The sequence below is a fragment of the Babylonia areolata genome, chromosome 13 (genome assembly GCF_041734735.1).
Source record: "Babylonia areolata isolate BAREFJ2019XMU chromosome 13, ASM4173473v1, whole genome shotgun sequence".
NCBI classification, from domain to species: Eukaryota; Metazoa; Mollusca; class Gastropoda; order Neogastropoda; family Buccinidae; genus Babylonia; species Babylonia areolata.
The window spans coordinates 31,392,054-31,417,053 of record NC_134888.1 but is presented as its reverse complement, the minus strand read 5'-3'; the positions used below and the strand labels follow the sequence as shown (position 1 = coordinate 31,417,053).

General features: G+C 40.7%; 2 protein-coding genes across 2 annotated transcripts in view; one reads left to right on the top strand and one right to left on the bottom strand.

Moving 5' to 3' along the window:
* Positions 1-13,231: 13,231 nt before the first annotated feature.
* Positions 13,232-23,945, bottom strand: LOC143288907 (sperm axonemal maintenance protein CFAP97D1-like). The gene is made up of 5 exons (XM_076597575.1): positions 23,194-23,945; positions 22,132-22,212; positions 20,760-20,878; positions 19,052-19,235; positions 13,232-15,628 (listed from the first exon to the last, which is right to left on the bottom strand). Exons 1-5 carry the CDS (start codon positions 23,284-23,286, stop codon positions 15,509-15,511), a joined length of 597 nt encoding a protein of 198 aa, XP_076453690.1. The 5' UTR covers positions 23,287-23,945; the 3' UTR covers positions 13,232-15,508.
* Positions 23,946-24,845: 900 nt separating this feature from the next.
* LOC143289202 (methionine--tRNA ligase, mitochondrial-like) overlaps positions 24,846-25,000 on the top strand; it is a 21,865-nt gene continuing 21,710 nt past the window's right edge. Inside the window, exon 1 of the mRNA XM_076598142.1 lies at positions 24,846-24,875. Within this exon, the coding sequence (XP_076454257.1) occupies positions 24,859-24,875 (17 nt within the window). The 5' untranslated portion in view covers positions 24,846-24,858. The remainder of the gene's footprint in view (positions 24,876-25,000) is intronic.

The following is a 25,000-nucleotide window of genomic DNA, read 5'->3' as shown; positions in this document are numbered from 1 at the left end:
AGACACAGACATGGACACAGACACACACAGATACTCACTCACTCACCGACACACACGCGCACACTCTATTTCGCTGTCCGTTTGAGCCCCAACGAACTGCCCCTGTCATCCAACAAATAATAATAATAACAATAACGATGATTTATGGACAGCTTGTTCTACAAGAGCCATAAGCGCTATTGCCATATATGTATGTATGGGTAACTAAGTAAGCAAATAAATAACAAACAAACAAATTATATACAGCAAAGTGGCAAAATACAAGAACAGGCGACACACATTCTTTTCACTCTCCTCTCTGAAAAAACGCACAGACCCGCGCAACCCTCATACACACTCACACCCCACCGCTGAACACACACACACACACACACACACACACACACACACACACACACTCACACATACACACACACACACACGCATACTCACGCACGTACGCTCGCGTGCGTACACACACACACACACACACACGCACGCATATTCACACACACACGCGCCCGCGCAAACACACAGATACATGCAAATAGACCTTCACACACACACACACACACATGCGCGTGCGCCCGTACACACACACACACACACACACACACACACACACACACACACACACACACACACACACACACACACACACACACACACACACACACTGACCAATCTGAATCACCTATGAAGCAAACAGAAATGTTTTACGAAGGCAGAAATGTATCCAAGTTAGGAAGACATGGTTCAAGGAATAAGGAGTTAAAACTGTCGGATTTCAAAAAGTAGACCAACTCTCTCTCTCTCTCTCTCTCTGTGTGTGTGTGTGTGTGTGTGTGTGTGTGTGTGTGTGTGTGTGTGTGTGTGTGTGTGTGTTCGTTCGTTCTTTAGTTTAACGTCTTTTCACTGTAAGTGATATTAGACGAACCCCCCCCCCCCCTCTCTCTCTCTCTCTCTCTCTGTGTGTGTGTATCCGTGATTGACTCAGTGTGTCTGTGTGTGTGGGGGGGTGGGTGGGGGGTGGGGGGTGGAGTGGGGGTGTGGGGGATTAGGGATCGAGAGTGTAATCTGTGTCTTCACTGATTTATTGCTGTCTAATTAATCATCATATATATCATTATATAGAAAGAGTGACAGAAACAGCTGCAGCGTCCACAATAGAAACAATACAGCAGACTGACAAGAAAAGAACACATCCAAGAGACGCGGCGATTTCGTCAGTGTTATTACGTCAGACGCCAACCAGCTACGGAGGGTGTTTGTGCAGGTCTCATGGCCACACGTAGTGTGTGTGTGTGTGTGTGTGTGTGTGTGTGTGTGCGTGGTGGGGGTAGGGGGAGGGGGGGCATGGGTGGGGGATGTATGTCTCAGCATGTAACGGATGCATCCATTCACACACATAAGTATACAATCTCTCTCTGTCTCTCTCTCTCTAATAATTGTGTGTGTGTGTGTGTGTGTGTGTGTGTGTGTGTAGCTGAAGTTAAAATTTCGTTTCTTTTCACTCCGTTTCTCTCTCTCTCTCTGTCTTTCCGTCTCTTCTCTCTCTCCCCCCCTCCTCTCTCCGTCCTCCTCCTCTGCTCCCTCCCTCTCTTTCTTTCTCTGCAGCTGCATACAAATGTCTCGTTATCATCGTCATTGAACTTCAGTTTATGGATGATCAGAAAGACCGTGTTTGTTACTCGCATATCCGTCTGTTTTCATTTTTGACTCAACAACAAGAGCAGTCATTTTTATCATTTTTGTTCAAACAGGAACTTCTTTTGCTAAGTATTGAAGTTATATTTATTTTGCATTAATTTGTAATTAATGCTAGGGGGCTTAATTTGCTTTAAACTGATCTTTCTCATCTTAAACATTACATTTCGAAACTATACTCAATACATAAAAAGCTTCTGTGTTTAACTCTTAGTGTACAGGGCTTTCACTACGTTCATTCGCCCAAGTGGTCTTTTTCGGAAAATACTAAAATCAATACCACGAGTGGACTTTATAGATCTAATGGCTCAGCCCTGAAGGTCATGGGCAAAAATAAATTGCGTACACATATTCATACATATTCAAAGGGCGTGCTCATATTCTTCGCGTACGCGAACGACGCCATTTTGTTTCAAGTTGTTGACCTGCCTGTTCAATCCTATATTCAATTGACAATGCACGATAACATGTGATGGAAAGTTGGAGAAGGAGACCGTTAAATATTTATTCAGAGAAAGATTTGTGAACGCCTCATCACTTACTGGATTATGCCCCAAACTGCCATAAAAATATCCATGGAATCAGTGGGAATTCACAGTTAAAAATAATAAACCATGAGAGTTAGTACCCTTGAATTGATGAAACGCAAAAATTTCCAGTCTTGACTTTTCTCAAAATAAAGTCCTTTTCACTTCATACGACGTTTAGATGCACTTGTACTAGACTCTACATGTTATTAGTTTAACAAACTACTCAATTTTCATATCAACTTTAAAACTAGAAAGAACATAAAAGAGAAATTGAATCGACCGTGTCAACTGGGTGTAACTAAACTTGGACATCTATCTAGATCCAGAGAAAATGGCTAAATGTTGCAGTGTGATTGCAGCGATAGCCACGTCTCCTTTACCGCAGACTTAAAAAGAATTTTTAATTGCCCTTAAAGATTTTTTGAATGCCCAAGATACACCAGAATAATATTATTTAAACAGCATTCTCACTGTGAATACCGCAATCGATTTATCGCCCTTTAAAAAAGCATGTTTAAGTATTATATTTTTAAACATCAGTTAAGGAGCTACGATAGTGCGATGGGTAAGACAGTTTCTTCTCACCCGAACACGCGGGGTTCGAATTTGGCGTTAGGACTTTTTTTTCTTCTTCTTTCTTCTTTTTTCTTTTTCTTTTAACCCGAAGCTTTATAATAACAAATACAGAAGACATTTTAACGATTAGACTTAAAAAAAAAAAAGTGTATCACAAATTAGTATTGCAGGCCTTGCCTCTTGTTTCTTTTTGCCCTGTAGGCTGAATGGATGTGAACAATCATATCTGACTCTTCTCTCAGAAAACAAACAGATAATTCTGTCTGTCTGTCTGTCTCTCTATCCCCCATCGCTCTCCCTGTCTCCCTGTCTGTCACTCTTTCTCGCTATCTGTCTTTCTTTTCTGTGCCTTTCTGATCTCTCTCTGTCCCTGTTTTTCTGCGTCTCTCTTTCTCCTCTGTCTCTCTGTGTCTTTCTGACCTCTCTCTGCCTCTGTCTCTCTTGTCTCTCCCTCTCTCTCCCCCCCACTTCTCCTCCTCTTCTCCCCCTCCCCCCCCTCTCTCTCTTCTCCGCAGCTGTTCCAAGGCGTTGCATACCGTCAAATGTCTTGTTATCATCGTTGTTGAACTTCAGTTTATGGATGATAAGAAAGCCGTGCTTGGTGTTTACACACCCCTTATAGATAAGCGACAAATCATTCGTTTTAATCTGGCGCCTGCCCGGTTAGCTCAGTTGGTTGTGCGCCGAGCTCGCGGTCAGAGTGTTCCGAGTTCGAATCCGTCACAGAATAATTGTTATCTGCTCCACAGACGTTCCAGTCCTCGTAACACACACACACACACACACACACACAAAGACCACGTCCAACAACAACTTCTGCTAGAACGACTACCACTACAACTACAACCTTAAGCAACAGCTACAAACAAAAGCTATTCTTGCGCAGACAGAGCAGTCGGAAAAAAAAATTAAGCACTGACAGAAAAGTGCAAATCTGGTGATCAATAAATATCTTTTTTGGGGGGTATGAATATATTATATTATTGTTGTTCTTTTAAAAAAAAAAAATTATGGGTGTCACGTGGTGGGGTAAGGAAAGGAAATCTTTATCTTATTTCTTCTTTTTTTTCATTTTCTTTTCTTCTTTTCGCTTTCTTTTTCCATATGATATTTATATATATATGTCCCTTTTCAGACATCTATTCATGTAGGTGTTCATTATGTAAATCTAATAGGGACATAATGATAATTAGCGTTTGCTGCGCTCAGATAAAATGTTCCATACACAAGTGATATATTTTCTTATCTATATGTATCTTTTTATGCGCTTTCTGTTTTCCATGCTTCTTCGTGAATTTATATGCATATGAACAATATAGAAACAACAACAACAACAACCCATCAAAACACACACACACACACACACACACACACACACACACACACACGCGCGCGCGCGCGCGCGCGCGCGCGCACACACACACCTAATAAAAAGAAGTTTGAAAACACACACACACACACACACACACACACACACACACACACACACACACACACACACACACACACACACGATAACAGTAGCACTCATCACCAGGAGAAAATTCTGAGGTATTGGCATAGCTGGACCTTGGTGGTATATCGGAGTCTTCATGAAGTGTGTGTGTGTGTGTGTGTGTGTGTGTGTGTGTGTGTGTGTGCGCGCGCGCGCGCGCGTCCATATTCATAGATGTGTCAAGTTAATTTGTCTGTAACACACACACACACACACACACACACACACACACACACACACACACACACACACACACACACACACACACACACACACACACACACACACACACACAGAACTCAAATTTCTCCAAGAAAAATTTAATGTACATCGGCGCTTCGGCCTCAATACAGCGCGCAAGGATTAATGTGTGGGTGGCGGTGATGTTTGTTAACATTGTTTTACCTCAGTCTGGCAAATAGTCCCAAAACGTACGGTCGTAATGGAAACACACTGAAACCATGTAGGCCCACCCATAATACAGAAACTGTTTAAATCTAGAACTTCACCATGTTGGATCACTATCTACAAATTAACTTCCGTTGGCTGCATGAAATATTGCCTATATCTTGATGCATTATGTTCATGATAAGTTCTTCATTGCTCTAAGCAAAAACTGTGACAAACAAGGGAAGTCTCAGCTAGATAACACGAAAAGAATAGACAAAACAAAGCAAAGCAAAACAAACAAACAAACAAAACAAACAAGGGAAGTCTTGCCGATTCCTTCAATAATTTCTGAAATCGTTGTCTGCGAAGCAACTGAATAGAGAGAGAGAGAGAGAGAGAGAGAGAGAGATGTATTCAGTACGTGAATCTTGTCAGTTTGATATAAACAAGGACTATTGTATTATTGTCAACACACACGCGCGGGCGCGCACACACATACACACACATGCACGCGCGCGCGCACACACACACACACACACACATCCATACATGCAGAGAGAGAGAGAGAGAGAGAGAGAGAGAGAGAGAGATACCAGGCTTACACACACACACACACACACACACACACACACACACACACACGTCCTTCGAAAGGACGAAGAAACGAAAGAAAATCATTTGAAAAATATACAACAAACTATAGTAAAAAAAGAAAAAAAGAAAAAAAGACAGAAAAAAAGAAAAAAAGAATTCTTTCGAACCAGCACGATAAACATTATATGTGATTGGTACACGAATATACATTTACACTAAGTAAAAGTAAATAGGGGAGAAAGAGAGAGAGGGGGGAGGGAGAGACAGACAGAGGGAGAGAGAAAAGGAGAGAGAGAGAGAGAGAGAGAGAGAGAGAGAGAGAGAGAGAGAGAGAACGAGGAAGTCAGAGAGAGAGAGTCACAGAGAGAGAGAGAGAGAGAGAGAGAGAGAGAGAGAGTCACACACACACACACACACACACACACACACACACACACACACACACACAGACGTACAGACAGAGAGAGACAGAGAGAGAACGAACGAACTAACGAACCTTTTTTAGTGAGGGAAGAAAAAGGAATAATCACAAAATTTTTAATGGCTTATTTTTATCCTGCCCTCATGAAAAGGGAAAATAAATACTCAATACAAAAGCAAAAGAGAGGGAGAGAGAGAGTGTGTCAGAGAGAGAGAGAGAGAGAGAGAGAGAGAGAGAGTCACCGAGAAAGAGGGACAGACAGACAAACAGACGTACAGAGCCACAAAGAGAGCGACCTACCTCGGACACTGGCTACGTGGAGAAAGTCGCGTGTGAAAGCGAGGGCCAACATCCTACCCATCAGCACAGAACGGGCCCTGGGCTGGTATTATATGCAGCGCGACATCTGTGGCTGGTACGCGTGTGTGAGTGTGTAGGCATGTTAGTATGTCCAAACAGAATTCTATGTTAGAAAATAAGAAATATTTTAATGCTTATGCAATTTTGTTTTTAGTGCAGTTGATATTTAATGTCAGTGTGTGTGTGTGTGTGTGTGTGTGTGTGTGTGTGTGTAAGGGAGGGACATTTATATATATATATATATATATATATATGTGTGTGTGTGTGTGTGTGTGTGTGTGTGTGCGCGCGCGCGCGCGTGTGTGTGTGTGTGTGTTCTATGAAATGCATTTTGTTTTAATCTAAGACATATTTACTTCATAGCTTTTATAATCTTTACTGTGCTTTTCCATTCATATGAACACACTGTCATTCCATTGTCAGACAGCGGTTGAAATGTTTTTTTAAGGCATGTTTATAGTCAACTGTGATGTAAGGCGCTTTGAGCAGCTTTGGTGCTGGATATCGCGCCATAGAAAAACAATGTATTATTATTATTAGAAAAAGCGAACCGATGCATGTAGTAGCAGCAGTAATTGTAGTAGTATTTTAGGGAGTGTCAGTTTGACTGCCTAGCCCACGGCCTTTCTTTTTTTTTTTTTTTTTTGTATGTCCCCTTCAATATATGTCTCTTTTTATTTGTTGGATACACGTACGTTTTCAGTTACTTTAATTCATTCATCAAAGTCAGTCAATTTCCCTTTTAAACTGATGCTCATGTCAAGGAGATTTTTGAACACATTAGTATTTTGTGCAAGTTTAGTTTCAATAGGTGGTGCTTTCCATATCTGTGCAATTCTACTAGGTAATGAAGTTTTCCTTAGGTTAGTATTGGAGTGCTCTTTACACATTTTCATCATTGAATTTCTTGTACTCTGATAATCTGACATTCTAAAAATATTATTCACATTGACTTCATTATAGCAATTTAATATTTTGTAAGTTTCTATTAAATCTCCTCTTAGCCTTCTACCCTTTAATGAATGCAGATTTAAGTATACAAGTCTCTGTTGATAGCTCATAGATTTACATTCTTTTAACAACTTAGTTGCTCTTCTTTGTACCCTTTCAAAAGCTATAATTTTGTCTTGATGTATGAGAGCCACACAATATTACCATATTCTACTTGTGATTTAACCAATGCTTCATGTAGTTTAAGAAATATATCTTTATCTAAATAGGTAAATATTCTCTTAATTACTCCTATCATTTGGTTGGCTTTATTTATTATATTATGTATATGTATGTCAAAATGATGATGTATTATCAAAGGCTAGGCCAAGGTCTTTCTCACCTTGACATTTCTCAATGTCCTGCATGGTATCTTCTATTATCATATGGTATTTGTTTCCTGGATTTTTCCCCCATGTGCATTACTTTACACTTTGATACGTTAAAATATAGAATCCACCTATCAGACCATTCCTGTAACTTATATAAGTCCTTTTGTAGTGTAGTATTATGTTGTGCATTACCGTAAAGTTTAGTTTCATCTGCAAATATTTTGCATGTGCTTTCTATACTTTCAGGGAGGTCATTTATGTATATTGTAAAAAGCACAGGGCCAAGTATGCTAACAACATTATTTGACTTCTATCTGTGTCCTTTCTGACAAGAAGGTTTTTTTTGTCCAGTTCATGTTGGAATGCATGTGTTTATATGCCTATATAGGCTATGTGATAATAATAATAATGATAATGATAGCAATTCACTTTATAAAGCGCCTTTCCATGTAAAACACGCTCTATTTCGCTGTACAATGTCAATAGCGACGTAAACACACAGACACAGACACAGACACACACACACACACACTCGTATGTAAAACAACAGCATCAACAATAACGATGATAGTAACAACAGTAGATAACAATAACGTCAACAAAAAACAGGAACACTAATAACAATGATGACACAACAACAACAACAACAACTGCTACTATTACTCCTACTGCTCATCGTAAATTCGTTTCATTAAAGTACATAATTATTGCAATGATAATGCAGCTCAACATATCTATATGTAGCCTGCATATAGCTACATAGCACTTTTTCTGACTTATAGATTTTACGAAAAAGTTAAGACTGTCATTTTATCCGAATTTTCTTCTTCTCCGGTTACTGCGTATGTTATATTTTGACAGACATAGCGGGCCTTTCACAAGACTGAGGCCCCCAACGCAAATCAGTTTTTTATGGTCTTCTTCTACTTCTTCTTTCCGTTGCACGACCAGCATCGATGTGCCGATTCACAAGACAGAGGTCCTTGGGATTAAGTTCCTCTTTGCTTATAATGACCGAATGCTTCTTTTAAGTCGTCCCCTGAAACTCCGGTCTCCGTCCCATGTGAGTGTAGCCAGCTGCATTGCTCGGACGGAAGAGCCTAGTATGGTCGTAACCCGCTACTAACTGTGTGTAGTATGGAACTGACCAATGGCGTAGTTCGGTCAACGAAGGCATTTAGTCACGTGTAACTGTCAAAAAGTTAGAACCAAGCAATGCACTGGCAGAACTCCACAGTGCGAAACAGCTGTCGCCTGCTGTGCATGCTTACCTTTGAAGAATCAATATAGCGAGAATGAGCACTGGTGATGGAATTTGTAAACTCACAACCCCTCATCCCGAAACTCTCTCTCTCTCTCTCCCCTCCCCGCGTCCCCAACGCAAATCAGTTTTTTTTTATGGTCTTCTCTTCAATTTTCAAATTGGAAGGTCAGCCGTCATTACTGACTATTAATGACCTGTGTGCGCAGAGGCGTAAATACCTAGCTAAAACCTAAGTAGACCTATCTTTTCCTCCGGAGGGGGTGACAATGAGAAAGAGCATGTATACATACTCTCTCCCACCGTCACTCGCAGCGTCCCTCCGGGGAAAAAAAAAAAAAAAAAAAAAAAAGGGGGGGGGGGGGGGGGGGGGGGGGGGGGACTAAACTGTGATCTTGTTCAGCTCCCTCTTGAAAGCTGCCAAGGAGGGAGCCTCTGCTGCTGTTGCAGGCAGGGAGTTCCAGACGGGGATGGTTGATGGGAAAAAAACTGTATTTATAAGGGTCAGAGGAGGAGCTAAGATGGACAAATTTGTGTCGATGATTTGATCTTGTTCTGCCGGATCCTTTCTTGAGAAATTTGTCTGGAAGGATGTCTACAATGCCGTTGACCATTTTATACATCAGGGTCAGCCTTTGTCTGTTCCGCCGTGATTCGAGGGATTCCCATCCTAGTTCTTGCAGCATGTGTGTTACGCTGCTGGTCCGCCCGTAGTCACTGTGTACATAACGTGCTGCTCTTCTTTGCACCATTTCAATCTTGTTCTTTTGACCTTCTTTGTACGGGCTCCAGACTGATGAACAATACTCCAGGTGCGGGCGTACAAGAGTTTGGTAGGCATTGGCTTTGGTGGTTTTATTGGATGTTTTTAGATTCCTTTTTAGGAAGCCTACCATGCTATTGGCTTTGTTGGTGACTCTTGTAACATGTTCTTTCCAGTTTAGATCATTTCTTATGTCGACGCCGAGATATTTTGCGCTGTCAACATGCTCGAGGGTGTGTCCTTTTAATTTGTAGTTGTAGCTGATGGGGTTCCTTGATGTTGTACAGGTAAGGACATTACATTTTTCTGGGTGGAATTCCATTCCCCAACGCTGTTCCCAGTCAGACAGGGTGTTGAGGTCTCGTTGGAGCATTTTACAGTCTTGGATTGTCTTGATGGTAGAGTAGACTATACAGTCATCAGCGAACAATCTAATATTGGCCTTGATGTTCTGAAGCAGATCGTTGATGTAAATCAGAAATAGGATGGGGCCTAGAACTGTCCCTTGTGGGACTTCTACTTCTTCTTTCCGTTGCACGATCAGCATCGATCTACCGATGACTCTGTCGTGGTTCATGCATGCTGGGTGTTTTCCGTCGTGTTTCCATAACTTACCGAACACTGAGATGGGTTACAGGATCTTTAACGTGCGTATTTGATCTTCTGCGTGCGTACACACACGAAGAGGGTTCAGGCACTAGCAGGTCTGCACATATGTTGACCTGGGAGATCGGAAAAATCTCCACCCTTTACACACCAGGCGCCGTTACCGAGATTCGAACCCTGGACCCCAAGATTGAAAGTACAACGCTTAACCTGAACCACTTGGCAAAAGTCGAACCAAGTAAGACTGATTGTTGGCACCTCTTCCCCTTCGTTACGGAAAACGAAGACACTTATTGGACCTGGGTTGTGTGTGTGTGTGTGTGTGTGTGTGTGTGTGTGTGTGTGTGTGTGTGTGTGTGTGTGTGTGTGTGTGTGTGTGTGTGTGTGTGTGTGTGAGTGTGTGTGTGTGTGTGTGCTTTTTTTTTTTTTAAACACACACACACACATACATACACACACACACGTACACACTCCTGTTCAGGACAGATTACATAGGTCGATACCTGCCACCCCACGGCAAATTAGTAAGACAACTTTAAAGCTAAAAGGACTTTTTTTTTTTAGAACGCAGTTTCCACCCCTTCGATAGCAACAGCTGTGCTGCTCATTTCAATACAGTAGTGGTTCGCGAAAGGCTTGCAAAGAAAGATTTGTAATCTCTGGCAACTACACAGTCAAATCGATTGAAAAAAAACAACCCCAAAAACCCAAAACGTTTTGCCCCTATCAGCTCCACCTACACACCACCAACCCTCCCACTCCTATCAGCTATCATTGTGGTCAGTGTAGAGGGCTTAGTAGGTGGTGTCCTAAGCAGGTTAAATCAGAACAGGCACTAGGGAACACCACTGAAGTGACTCCGCAGCAGTGCAGGGTCTCCTCTGGTGTGTGGCTTCCTGACGACTGAGTATCGATGGCTCCTTGTGGACTGCCAGCGTTGAGACTGAGACAGATGAACACGGGTGTGGCAGTGTATGGGGGACTCGGAATGAGTGGCGTGGGAGTAATGCAACAGTATCAGTATCAGTAGCTCAAGGAGGCGTCACAGCGTTCGGACAAATCCATAGACGCTACACCACACCTGCTAAGCAGATGCCTGACCAGCAGCGTAACCCAACGTGCTTTGTCAGTTTCAGTTTCAGGCCTTGAGAAAAAAACAACCAAAAAACAAACTTTTTTTTAATTATAAATGGTCGTTTACCCGAGGAATAACATGTTTAATGAGTCTACCCTTATATATATATATATATATATATATATATATATAATGTGTGTGTGTGTGTGTGTGTGCTGCTTTTTTGGAAGGAGTCACTTTTTTTCTTTTTTTCTTCTTCTTTTTTCTTTGCCTATTTGGACTTCATCAGCAAAATATCGTTACCCTTTTAAATGAACCATGGCTGCATTCAGTTCATATATTCATGTTTGTTTGATAGTCAGTCGTGTACACTATCACTATCAACAGAAATGGCACAGATGATGGGGCAGCAAAAAACGAAACAACCAAAAACACGCAAACAAACGAAAAAACCCTCCCCCTCTCCTCTCCTTATACCCCACTCACTTCCATTCACCACCAACACCCTCCCACCTCCACCTGAAAAAAGAAAAAAAACATCAACAAAAAACCCCCCACCAAACAAACAACAACAAAAACCGGTTTGTATCAAGTCACCTTTGCCATGGTAAGGTGAAAAAACAAACCAAAACCACCCCCCCCCCTCCCAAAGCCCCCAACCAGACAAAACAACCAGTGGTGATACATTTCAAAGCCCACTTGTAGTCTTTTGGGTGATATGGTAAACCGACCAAGGTCCTGGTCCTGTGTGCAGCATGTAATTAGCGCATGTAAAAGAAACCAGAGGGGAGAGAGGGGTTGGGGGGGGGGGCGGTGGGGGGGAGGGAGAGGGAGACCAAGAGGAAGAAGACAGCCACACAGACAGAATCAAAGGGACAGACAACTGCACAGAAAAATTAACTGATAGCACACACACACACACACACACACACACACACACACACTGCTGAGCCAAAGCACATTTCCTGTGATTTTATTTTTGATTGATCAAAAATGGAAAGCCAGAACACACACGAGAAAACCATGATACCCCCAACAAACAAAAATCACTCACTACGTGTCTCTAATCATGTTCAAAATCACTTCTAGACTACTGTCTTAACACACACAGGTCTTGACATCAAAAAGAAATGTCCAACGCTAATTTCAGTGTAAACGGATATAAAATTTAGACCATGTTGGGCAAGAGGGAAGCAGGTTAAAAGGGTGTGCAAGTATCTTATAATTTCTAGTAAAATAAGTGTTCAATGAGAATTACTTTCAATATAGTACAGTAAAATTTAACAAAAAAAAAAAAAAAAAAAAAAAAAAAAAAAAATCACCATGACAATAATGTAAACATGAGGATATATATGTTTGTAAAACAACAAACATGTGTATAACAAAATATAAAAAAGAACATTAAGGCAAGTCAACAAGCAATACTGACAGTGGGCATAATGTCCTGCACAACAACATAGGGTCTGTATCACAAAAAAAACCCTTTGTAAAACATGTAGGTTTGGGGACGGTGATCGATACAATACAACTCTGTGGTCATTTGTGCTTATAACAAATATATAATATATATATATATCTTTAAAGAAAATGTGTATATATATATATATATATCTAAAATCATATTCTATCATAAAATCAATAAACATAAACAAAATGCAAACTGTACACATGACAGTTATAGTCATGTTATTTCATCAGCCAAACTGTGAAGATGAAAACGTACACACGTGTCCATGCATGCTAATATGCATAAACACACATGTGTACGCACTCACTCACACACACACACACACACACACACACACACACACACACACACACATCAACTCCACAAAGACCTCCAAGAACTCAAAACTCTGCGACCAATGTCCCTTTTAACAATCACAATCAACCGAAAAACCCACCAGTCGAGTCCTCCCAACATCACTTCCTATCCACACATAACAAAGTCTCAAGTGTACTGGTTTCATATGTGTAAATCTCTGTGTTTCATATGTGTTTCATATCTGTATAATCTCTTTAATGGCAAGTACATCAGGAACAACAATATCAGCTGAATCAAATGAGACTGTTTTACCGTTGTTCACAGAGATATCTTATATCTTAAAAAAAAAAAAAAAAAAAAAAAAAAAAAAAAAAAAAAAATGCTGCAGTTTCAAGGTGACTCAGATTCGTAATTGACAACACTGCAGTTGACAACACTTATGAGACTCAGAAAATAATACTTGTGTGGTAAAATAGGAGAGTGGGTATATCAGTATGGCATGGGAAAATCAATGTTGAAATTTGCAGTTTAGCCTGATAAGTAAACATTGCTTTGTTCAACCATTAAGAGAAAAAAAAATCAAGTAAAATATTGAAAGTGGTACTCAGTTTGGACTAGCTCAGACAGAGGGTTCATGATTTAAGCGCAATGCTAGATATAATGATTGTAAAAAACCAAAATCACCAATTAATATCACAATCTCAATGCTCATTTTAATCAAAGTTCAAATATCACAGTCAATGATTTACTTTTTATTCCAGTTTTACAGTCATAGTAGCTTTGACAAAGGTTATAATGATCAAATACACATTTCTGTTGCGATAAGTAATCTTGATATGTTCACACAATATCATGTGGAAGACTAGTATATTTTGACTTTGGTGATTCGTACATGACTGTCCAGTTTTGGGGGAAGACCCAGCCTTTGACTGAAGAGTAAATATATCAAATACAAGACCAACATTGACCGGTGAAGAAAGAGCATATGTCTAACCATCATCAGCAAACAAATGACTACTCACTCTGTCGCATTTGTCACTACACTAGCATCCTTCCAATTTTACACACAACAAAAAATGCAACCCTAACGTGGTGGCGGTCTCCACTCTGGGAGGGACGCTCACTCAGTCTGGCTCCGCGACTAAGCCATTATTGTCGTTGGTAGGGGGCTTAGTAGGTGGTGTCCTAAGTACGTTAAAACAGAACAGGCACCACTGAACACCACCAAAGTGACTGAGCAGCAGTGCAGGGTCTCCTCTGGTGTGTGGCCTCCTGGCGACCTAACATTGATTGTTCCCGGTGGACTGCCGACGCTGGAACTGCGACGGACGAACCCGGGTGTGGCCATGTATGGGGGAATCTAAATGAGCGGCGTGGGAGTAATGCCACTGAAACGGAGCAGATGATGGGGCAGCCACAAAAAACAAACAAACAAAAAAAAAAATGCAGCCCTACAGTCATGCGTCCCACACAGTGTATGCTTAAAAATATATGCTGTATGTAGTAATACATACGTGTGACAGTGTTTGAAATTTTGAAATATATCCAGTCACGAGTGAGATTCATTAAATGGCATAAAAAGTTCTCAAGGACCAAGATATAAGAAATGTCATCATGTAAATAACAACAGAAACAAAAAAAGTAAAAACAACACACACACACACAAATCCAAAACAACAGAAAATAGTTTACTGATATGGCCTTATAGCAAAAGGACTATAATTTCAATATTAATCAATTTATAGTATCCTTAAGTTTCATCTAGCAATAACCACACCTCGGTTAAAGCTCATCAGCTATGGAACAGCCACTTTGCAAATCCTTTAAAAAAACAACAACAAATGCCCGTCTCCTCAGTATTATTCATAATTATAATTCCCCTACGGATTAAGTGACATTTAGTTCCACAGGCAACCGACCACACCTCTTTTCACACACTCAAATTCAGCATTCTGAACCATGGCAGAAAAGCAACAGGTTTTGTTGTCCAGGCTGGTAGTGACTTTTTAACTCTCTCCACACGAACGGCGAAAGAGACGACGTTAACAGCGTTTCACCCCAATTACCACCATCAAAGTATTGCAAGCGGAAGGCTCTTATACTGAAGACGTGAATGTTGACAAAGAATACCACAGTTCTGACGACAGAAGCTAAAGGTTGGGTCATTCAGACACCCACTGGACATCCGAGGGGTCTGTATAGAGGAGAAGAGAGGACTGGCCGTACTGAGTGAGTTAAGGGAAAGTTCACAGAACCATGGGATGAGGGGAAAACTGGTGTTTTGAATGGGCACTGGGTCCCACTCTTTCTGAGGATCAATATGTTTATTAACTGTGTGCCTAGTTTTGATTCTTCTCTCCTTGGAAAATTTCCTTTTTTTTTTTTTTTGGTATGTAAATTAAAAAAACCCAAAACATTTTGAGTTAAATTTCAGGGATATTTTGATACAGACATCATCTTTACTCTGCATACTGTCCTATGTGTGCGTGCGTGCGTGCATGTGTGTGTGTGTGTGTGTGTGTGCGTGTGTGTGTGTGTTAGTCTGTCTGTGTCTGTGTTGTGCATACATTTTCCACGACTGTGTTAACTTGTAAGGTCCTGCATGCATGGGCAGTGTGAAGAATTCACACATTTCTCATCAGTTTCGGAGGCTGCCACGACTGTCTATTCCTCATCAATGGCCTTCTGCTGCTCTGCGTCGGCTTCCTCCTCCGCTGCTTGTCCCTCCTCCTCATCCTCCCCCCCCTGTCTCTGAGCCTGGCTCTTTTTCTGGTTCTTCCTCCCCTGAAACGTCAGACAGTGATGACAAAGGAAATGAACAAAACAGTGCAGCCACAGTGGAGTGGTGTAGTTATCATGGTGTATAAATGTATACGGGAAGACCTCTGTGTGTGTGTGTGTGTGTGTGTGTGTGTGTGTGTGTGTGTGTGCATGCCTATGCGCAAGCACACTATCCAGAAATCTGCTCTAGGCGCTTTACAAAACACTTTTGTTTACACAACACGTTACATCATCGTTATGCACATACACCAAAATGTGACTAACAAATTTAACACACACACACACATGTACAAACACACACACATGTACAAAGACACTCAAACACACATGCACAAACACACACAAATACACATTGTGGTGGTGGGTGGAGGGGTTGGGAGGGAGTCAGAATGACGGAGGCTATGCAAAGCTGAGTTAAGTAAGTTAAGTTTCTCAAAGAGGCATCACTGCGTTTGGACAAATCCATATACGCTACACCACAAGTGCTAAGCGGATGACTGATCAGCAGCATAACCCAACATGCTTAGTCAGGCCTTGAGGAAAAGAAAAAAAAGAAAAAAAAGAAAAAAAAAAAGAAAAAGAAAAAAACCCATAAAGAACTAAATGGATACATCATTAAATTAATGAATAAATAATCAAACAAATATATGAATAAAAGTATGCAGACAGAAAATGAAATAAAATGTGGAAAAAAAGAAAAAAGAAACAAAAAGAAGACAAAACAGAAAGGCAATAATGAAAATAGATAAACAAACAAGCAAATAAATCTAAATAAACATACAGACATGCGCACATGCACACACAGACACACACACACACATGTGCATGACAGATACGCAACAATCATGCAGTTTTACACATATGCAAAAAAAAAAAAAAAAAAAAAAAAAAAAAGACAATAAATGAAAGTAAATAAACAAATAATAAGCAAATAAATAAACAAATACGCAAATAAATATTTAAAAAAAACATACAGACATGCACACACATGCACAACAGATACACAACATACATGCAGTTTCACAGATATGCAAAAAAAAAAAGAAAGAAAAAAAAGACGACAGATACACAACATACATGCACTTTCACAGATACGCAAAAAAAAAAAAAAAAAAGAAAAAAAAAAAAGATGACAGATATGCAACAAACATGCACTTTCACAGATACGAAAAAAAAAAAAAAAAAAGACAACAGATATGCAACAAACATGCAGTTTCACAGATATGCAAAAAAAAAAAAAAAAAAAAAAAAAAAAAAAGACAACAGATATGCAACAAACATGCAGTTTCACAGATATGCAAAAAAAAAAAAAAAAAAAAAGACAAAAAAAAAGACGACAGGTATGCAACAAACATGCAGTTTCACAGATACGCAAAAAAAAAAAAAAAAAAAAAAAAAAAAAAAAGACCCCTCACCCCTAATTGTGATACATCCTACAGCCACCAGTCCATGGGGTAGGCGGAGATGTTGTCCATGAACACACACACACACACACACACAAGCACAACAGATATGCAACAAAAATGCAGTTACACAGATATGCAAAAAAAGAAAAAAAGAAAAAAAAGACACTCCCCCCTCTCCTCCTGCACGTGATACCTCCTACAGCCACCAATCAGAAAAAAAAACAAAGAGCAAGCAAGAAACGAGAAAAAAAAAAGAGAATAACACGTATAACAACAGTACCTGCACTTTCACTCGATACGAAAAACATCACCCCACGCTACAGTGCGGTTCCAGGGACGACAGAATGCAACTAAACTGCAGTGTGGATGATGCGTAAAAAAAAAAATAAAAAACAAATAAGGACGGCCCAAATGCACAAACATGGCGTTTGACAGCCTATGCAGAAAAAAAAAAAAAATAATAAAGGGCAATCGTCTAAGAGAAGGAAAATCGCAACAAACCCTGAGCGTCTCACGATATCAAAAATAAAAAGAGAAAACAAAAAGACAGGACTAAAAACAAAGGATCAGACAGATATGCAACAAACATGCAGTTTCACAGATACGTAAAATATGCAAGCCACAGTCAATGGGTAGGCGGAAGTGACCCATCAACCCTAGTTTCCATACCAGTCCTTGCCACTGTCATGTCTAGGCTCCGCATGTTGATCCACTCCCCCTCTCCTCCTGCACGTGATACCTCCTACAGCCACCAATCCATGGAGCAGACCGAGATGTTGTCCATGAACACACACACACACACACACACACACACACACCCAGATACGCAACAAACATGAAGCTTCAATGATATGCAAAAAAACCAAAACAAAACAAAAACAAACAACCACCCACCCCCAAACACAGAAACATGGCAGATGACTCTGATCAAGATAAGACCTCCCCACCCCCACCCCTCTCCCCGACCCCTCTACCCCCCTGTGTTACCTCCTGCAGCCACCAGTCCACAGGGTAAGCGGAGATATTGTCCAGAAAAAAGAGACCCCCCACCCACCCCCGAATACGTTACCTCCTGCTGCCACCAGTCCATAGGGTAAGCGGAGATATTATCCAGAAAAAAGAGACCCCCCACCCACCCCCGAACGTGTTACCTCCTGCTGCCACCAGTCCACAGGGTAAGCGGAGATATTATCCAGAAAAAAGAGACCCCCCCACCCACCCCCGAACGCGTTACCTCCTGCTGCCACCAGTCCATAGGGAAAGTGGAGATATTATCCAGAAAAAAGAGACCCCCCACCCACTCCCGAACACGTTACCTCCGGCAGCCACCAGTCCATAGGGAAAGTGGAGATATTATCCAGAAAAAAGAGACCCCTCCACCCACCCCCGAACGCGTTACCTCCTGCTGCCACCAGTCCACAGGGTAAGCGGAGATATTATCCAGAAAAAAGAGACCCCCCACCCACCCCCAAACACGTTACACAACAGTCCTGCGAAGATCTCTTCCTCTCTGGAAGAAGAGTGAATTCTGTAGTCGCACCTCCACGCTACGTCAGTGTGGGTGTTCCTTCAGTGGGACACGGGACAGGATGGACACGACTTGTTGTGACTAACGCGGCACAGGTGTGGATGACTGGCGTGGTAACAAAACTAGATCTCGGCCTCTCCACTCAAGGAGGCTAGACCAATCATGATGGAGGAGGTCCTGGCCCCCCAAACGTGCGGCACACAGGCCCACCGGTGTGTGGACATGCCCTGATGCCCACGAACCAGACCCCCAGCTATGGGTTAAATAGCCAGCATATGGAGTTCATGAGCCATAACAGGCAATCGTCTAAGAGAAGGAAAACTCGACAAAAACCATGAGCTGCTCTGAAGTCAGAACAAGCCGGCTGACGCCAGCAGGCAGACCTCCTGCAGAGTCACAAACACAGGAGAAGACCAGGCACTACACATCACACCCAATATGGCCACGCAGACAGATACACAACAAACATGCAGTTTCACAGATAGTTATTACCTCCTGCAGCCACCAGTCCATGGGGTAGGCGGAGATGTTGTCCATGAACCTCTGGTTCTCCTCCCAGTCCTGTGCCCACTGCTGCACGCTGTACTCTGGCTTCCGCATGTTGATACGCTTCAGGATCTCCTGGTTCTCCCGTGTCACACGCAGCAGCTCCCGCTGACGCTTTTCTCGGTTCAGGCTGCAACGCAGGATGCACAAGCTACACGTGTACTTTGTTGTCTGTGATAAGGGAAATTTGTTGACACGTTTGACGACAAAGGCAATGTGTTGATTAATCAGAACAGTGGAATCAACATTCTGAAGACAAAAGGTACACGTGTACTTTATGGTCTCGGAAAGGGAAATTGTTGACATGTTTGATGACAAAGGCGACGTGTTAATTAATCAGAACAGTGGAATCAACATTCTGAAGACACAAGGTACACATGTACTTTATGGTCTCTGAAAGGAAAATTGTTGACATGTTTGACAACAAAGGTGACATGTTAATTAATCACAGCAGTGCAGCCAACATCCTGAAGACACAAGATAAAAAAAACAACAAGAATATCATCTCTAAAGGAGAAATTGTTGACACATCTGATGACAAAGACGACGTATTAATTAACTTGAATAGTGCCATCAACATCCCGAAGACACAAGATACAAAATACAAGAAAATTGATTCTAGAAGAGAAACTGTTGACACATCTGATGACACAGGCGAAATACTAATTAATTAGAACAGTGCAACCAACATCCTAAAGACACAAAATGCAAAATACAAGAATACTGTATAACCTCTAAAGAGAAATTCTTGACATGTGTGTGTGTGTGTGTGTGTGTGTGTGTGTGTGAATCTTTCTGCAAGAATGTCAACATTGTTTTTTGAGATAGTTTTCAAAATCTATGGAGACATGCACTAGAGGCGATAATAAATGTTTGTTTTATCGAAATTTCAAAAGTGAATTTGGTAGAGAAAAATATATATGTCATATGCCTGTTAATTATGTTATCAGCTTCTTCAGATTTCAAAGTAGTAATCATAAGCTGGAAATAGAAACAGGGAGACACAAAGACATACCACAAGAGTTATGGCTATGTAAGGTTTGTAACATGTCTGTGATTCGGGATGAGTTACATTTTATAATGGAATGTCCCAGTTATGATCGGCTGCGAAATAGATATGTTCCTAAAAAATATTTTTGTCTCCAAAATCGGTTTTTAATTTTTGTAATATGCTCAAAGGAGACAAAAAAGTAATTTTAACTATCAGTAAGATGATTAAATTTGCAAATGTTGTCTAGCTACACTTTTGGGGTTAAAAGACATTTGCATTTTTTCAAATTTTAAGTGACATTGTTGTGTATTTGGAAATGTCTGTTCTGGGCATGAAAACATTACTTTGTAGTCATCCTCCATAATCCAAAAGGAGTGAAAGTTTAATCAAAACATGGAACTTGAAACTTGTGTGGGGCATGTGTTTGTTTAACCCATGCCCAGTGATACAGACTGCAAAAAACAGAATGTAAAGGGAAGTAAACAGGCTATACATGAACGTCTTCACTGTCCTGAACAACAAGTTTAATTCATACATGAAGGTGCCATGACATAATCAACTATGCGATGGACACACTGCCCCAACAGCCATAATAATCTATTGGACATTTAACTTTTAAAAAAGAAAAAAAGAAGCTAACATGAATCTAGCCGTCATACTGACCTCTTGTACTCATAGTTGTTGCGGTTGTCCACCCTGCCTCGAGTCCTCATGATGTAGGACATTTTCTCCAGAAGAATGCGGTTGTCACGCTCAATGGTGGCCAGGCGCTCCTCTTCCAGCTGCAGAATTAAATGAAAAAGGAGAAAAAAAAAATGATGATAAAGTACATGTCTTGGGCATCATCTAAGTCGACACTTTCCCTAATTATAACATGTTTATGTACACCCATTACATGCTGAGATCAAACAACAACAAAAAAACCAACAAAAACCCCCCCAAAGAAACACAAACGAAAACACACACACACACACACACCAAACAAACGAAAACAAAACAAACCTTGCACACTTTCTTGTTTACTTAGCATACTACCTACTTCCCATTATATTAGGAATCAGGTTAAAACTTCTGACCTGCACACCTTCTCATTTACCTAGCTTTTCATTGCTTTACCTTGCTTTTCATTATATCAGTAATAAAATTTAAAAAAACAACAACAACAACAACCCAATTTACACACCTTATCTGTCTAGCAAACCACTTGTTTTCCAGTATATGAAGATTAAAATCTAAATTCAGAACTTGCACACCTTCTTACCGAGCTAGCTACCTGCTTTCCATTATATCAAGAATAAAGTTAAAACAAAAACAAACAAATTAAACACTTGCACACCTTATCTACCTAGCTGGCTACATGCATTCCAGTATAATAAGAATAAAGTGAAAATTTGAAACTTGCATGCCCTCTTGTCTGCCTAGCCATCTGCCTGATTTCCAGTATTGAAAGAATAAAGTTAAAATTGAAAACGTTCATGAATTTGGGATAAAATTAATCTTACTGGTATAACTTTCTTCTCTGCCAATCCCATCTCTATTAAGCAGCACACCCTTCAGAAAAAGTCGGTTTGATTCTGATAATTCTGTCTGCATTTACTGTGTATTATTATTATTATTATTTATTTGTTTATTTTATTTTTATTTTATTTATTTAATTTTAATTTTTATTTTTTGTACGCTTATAGTTGACTTCATCAAGTTTTTGCGCATTATACATATTATTATTATTAGTAGTAGTTCTTTTAAAAAAATGTATTTATCTATTATTTATTTACTTTTTTTTTCAAGGCCTGACTAAGCGTGTTGGGTTACGCTGCTGGTCAGGCATCTGCTTGGCAGATGTGATATAGCGTATATGGATTTGTCTGAACACAGTGACGCCTCCTTGAGCTACTGAAACTGAAACTGAAACTGTGTAAGGAAACATAGAAACATGCGCACACACAAACACAGATGCATTCTCTCTCTCTCTCTCTCTCTCTCTCTCACACACACACCTACATTCATACCTACACAAACACACACTGCCTCTCACCTGCAGCTTTTTCAGTTTGAGGTGAAGGTGCATGTAGGTGGGTGGTGCCTTGGTGTCCACAACTGCCGCAGCATCTCTAACCTGCACAGAAAAAAAAAACTATACTGATTCTATGTCTCTACACCTCTGTAATCTGAATACACACACTCTCCCTCTCTTGCTTGCTCACTCTTGATATATCTTTCTCTGTCCTTAAGATTTTCCTGTATCTCTTTTAATATCTGCCTCTGCCTCTGTCTTTAGTGTCTGTGACATTTTAAAAATAAAATATCTTTTACTTACTTTTTTTTTCAATGACTGAAATAGCAGAGTAATAAAATACCTGAGAAGAAAGCAAAAACATATCAACCCTTGACTGTTACTGAATAGTATGCTTGTCAGTGAAGGGCTGTTAAGAGAGACAGAGACTGAGATATGGTCACACTGAGAGACAGAGCCTTAAAGTAAGACAGAGAGAGAGAGAGAGAGAGAGAGAGAGAGAGAGAGAGAGAGAGAGAGAGACAGAGACAGAGACAGAGAGAAATACTTTATATAAGGCCTTAGCCCCAAATGAAGAGGGACAATATGATTCATGAAGAACAAAATCTAATCAGACAGGTATAACAGGTCCTTCCTAAATCTTATATCAAAGATATTAAGACACAAAAGTCTCTTTTCACTTAAATCCTATGTACAGGTATGATGCTAAGTCATGCTCAACTGTTTCATTATTTGATGCCAACAACAGGCTCTGTCAAAATAAACATGGCTCTTTATAATATTTCTTCAGCAATCACTGAACTCATTTGGAAATCACTCAAAAATATGAGAGAGAGAGAGAGAGAGAGAGAGAGAGAGAGAGAGAGAGAGTGAGAGAAAGAGGGACGAAGAGAGAGACAGATGCAGAGACAAAGAGAGAGACAGAGACAAAACAAAGCGAGATCGAGAGACAAAGAAGGAGACACAGAGACAGAGAGTGCCAGACTGACAGAGGCAGATAAATAAACCGATAGGAAAACAGGCGTTCGACAGACCCAACAGACAGACAGACAGGCAGAGAGAGACACAGAGTGACGGTGTCACCTTCTGTCTGTGCTCGTTGTAGTAAGTCGTGTCCCATCTCTTCTGCAGCAGTTTGTTATGTGTTGGCAGGATCGACTGGTACGAACGATGCATTCTGACGGTAGAGGAAGACTGAACACGCGCTGTCACCGCCACGAAAATACAAAACAGAGCACAGGGACACTCGCTCGCTTGCTGTCTTCAGACTCTCTCTGCTGTACTGGCTTCCGTCGATACCGCGTGCAGCGGCCGTTGCTATCACGTGATCGCCGCTCGACAACAGCCGGAAATCGGCTCTTCACTCGTTGGCTCTCGATCAAATTAGTTTTTGTTTTTATTTATTTATTTATTTATTTACTCGCTCCCACCCCCTCCCCCATTTATCCTGTTCTGAACCACTGCACAATTCTGAGCTCTCGTATAAAAAACAAGAATGCTGACTCTTAAAAAAAAAAAAAGTTATCCATTAATCTAGTTTTTTTTTCTTTTCATGTTTTGCCGAACTCATTGGGATTTATGAAATGATGGTGGTCAATGATCGGAAATGTTTTATCACTTATTTATGACAAAATTATTTACGCTCTTTCAGATATGAATTCCGATGAAGATGAACGTCGTCGACTACCTGTGAAGCCCTTTTTTTTTCTTCCATTTTTTACAGTTCACGAAATACAAAGGTTTAGGGAAAACAAACGAAAAGACCCTTAACCTTTTGTGCTGGGGGAAAGGGTACAGTCATTTTTAAGCTGTTGACCCAAAGTCATTTACATTTGCAACGTCTAAGAAGTCCTTTCTTCTCTCTTTCTGACCCCTCGTTCCCCCCCGTCCCTCCCCCATCTCCGCCGCCTCCCCAGTTCCTACCGCCCCCTCCCTGGTTTTCGTTTCAAGGATGTGTAAAAGCGTGCAGACTGATACATACACCACATCTGCTTAAAGAAAAAGAAAAGGAAAAAGAAAAAAAAGCAAAAGCAAAAAAGCGCATGTATGATATCTTCGCATAAACCCGATGCGCTGGTCAGGCACTGAGACTCGGACACCCATTGCAATCATTTCGGACTCCTCATCGTAAAGACTAGTCGACAGGAGGATCAAGGGTTCGATCCCAGCCCACGCCGTCTTCTTCTTCTTCCTCCAGGTGAACGCCTTCATCTTGCCAAAGATAACTTCACACTTTGGGGGGCACTCCTATTTAAAAAAAAACAACAAACAAAAACAAACACACGCACACACACACACACACACACACAACAACAACAAAAACAAAACAAAACAAACAACAAAAAACAAAAACCACCCAACAACAACAAAACCCAACAAAAAGCAAAACAAAAACAAAAAATCAGAAGAAGAAGAAGAAGACAGCAACAAACACTTTGATCATATTTGGTGCTGGAATGTCTCCGTCTGCCGAGGGTGCAGATGCTGCACTGTCTCAGTTGGAGCACATTCCACTCCGTGACTGGGTTCAGGGCAGAGTGCAGACCTGTTAATGCTTGGGCCCCTTTCATGTGCAGAAGAAAAACATACGCACGTTAAAGGTTCTGTAATCCATGTTTTGGAAACACATAACTTCCCAGCATGAAACACCCGTCGGTTGCGGTAAGAAGACTTCTTTTTTCAGGGAGGGCACTTTGAATATGAAACTGAAACTTTGAATAGTCATTTCTGATTATCTCCCTTTAAAAGATGGCAGCGCCCATTCGGTAAACATTTTCCCTCAGAGAGCGAATGTGTGTGTGGGTGTTATAAATTTAAGTTTTTCGTCGATCTTCCACCAGTTTACGTATATAAAAAATAAACAACTATATGAGATAGAGAAAGTAAATAT

What these genes read in the sequence shown, in the direction of transcription:
- LOC143288907 (XM_076597575.1), bottom strand. Translation starts at nt 23,286, where the DNA reads ATGCATCGTTCGTACCAGTCGATCCTGCCAACACATAACAAACTGCTG. An exon ending in TCAAACTGAAAAAGCTGCAG is followed by an intron (nt 20,879 to 22,131) that starts GTGAGAGGCAGT and finishes TTAATTCTGCAG; the next exon opens with CTGGAAGAGGAGCGCCTGGC. An exon ending in AACAACTATGAGTACAAGAG is followed by an intron (nt 19,236 to 20,759) that starts GTCAGTATGACG and finishes CCTGCGTTGCAG; the next exon opens with CCTGAACCGAGAAAAGCGTC.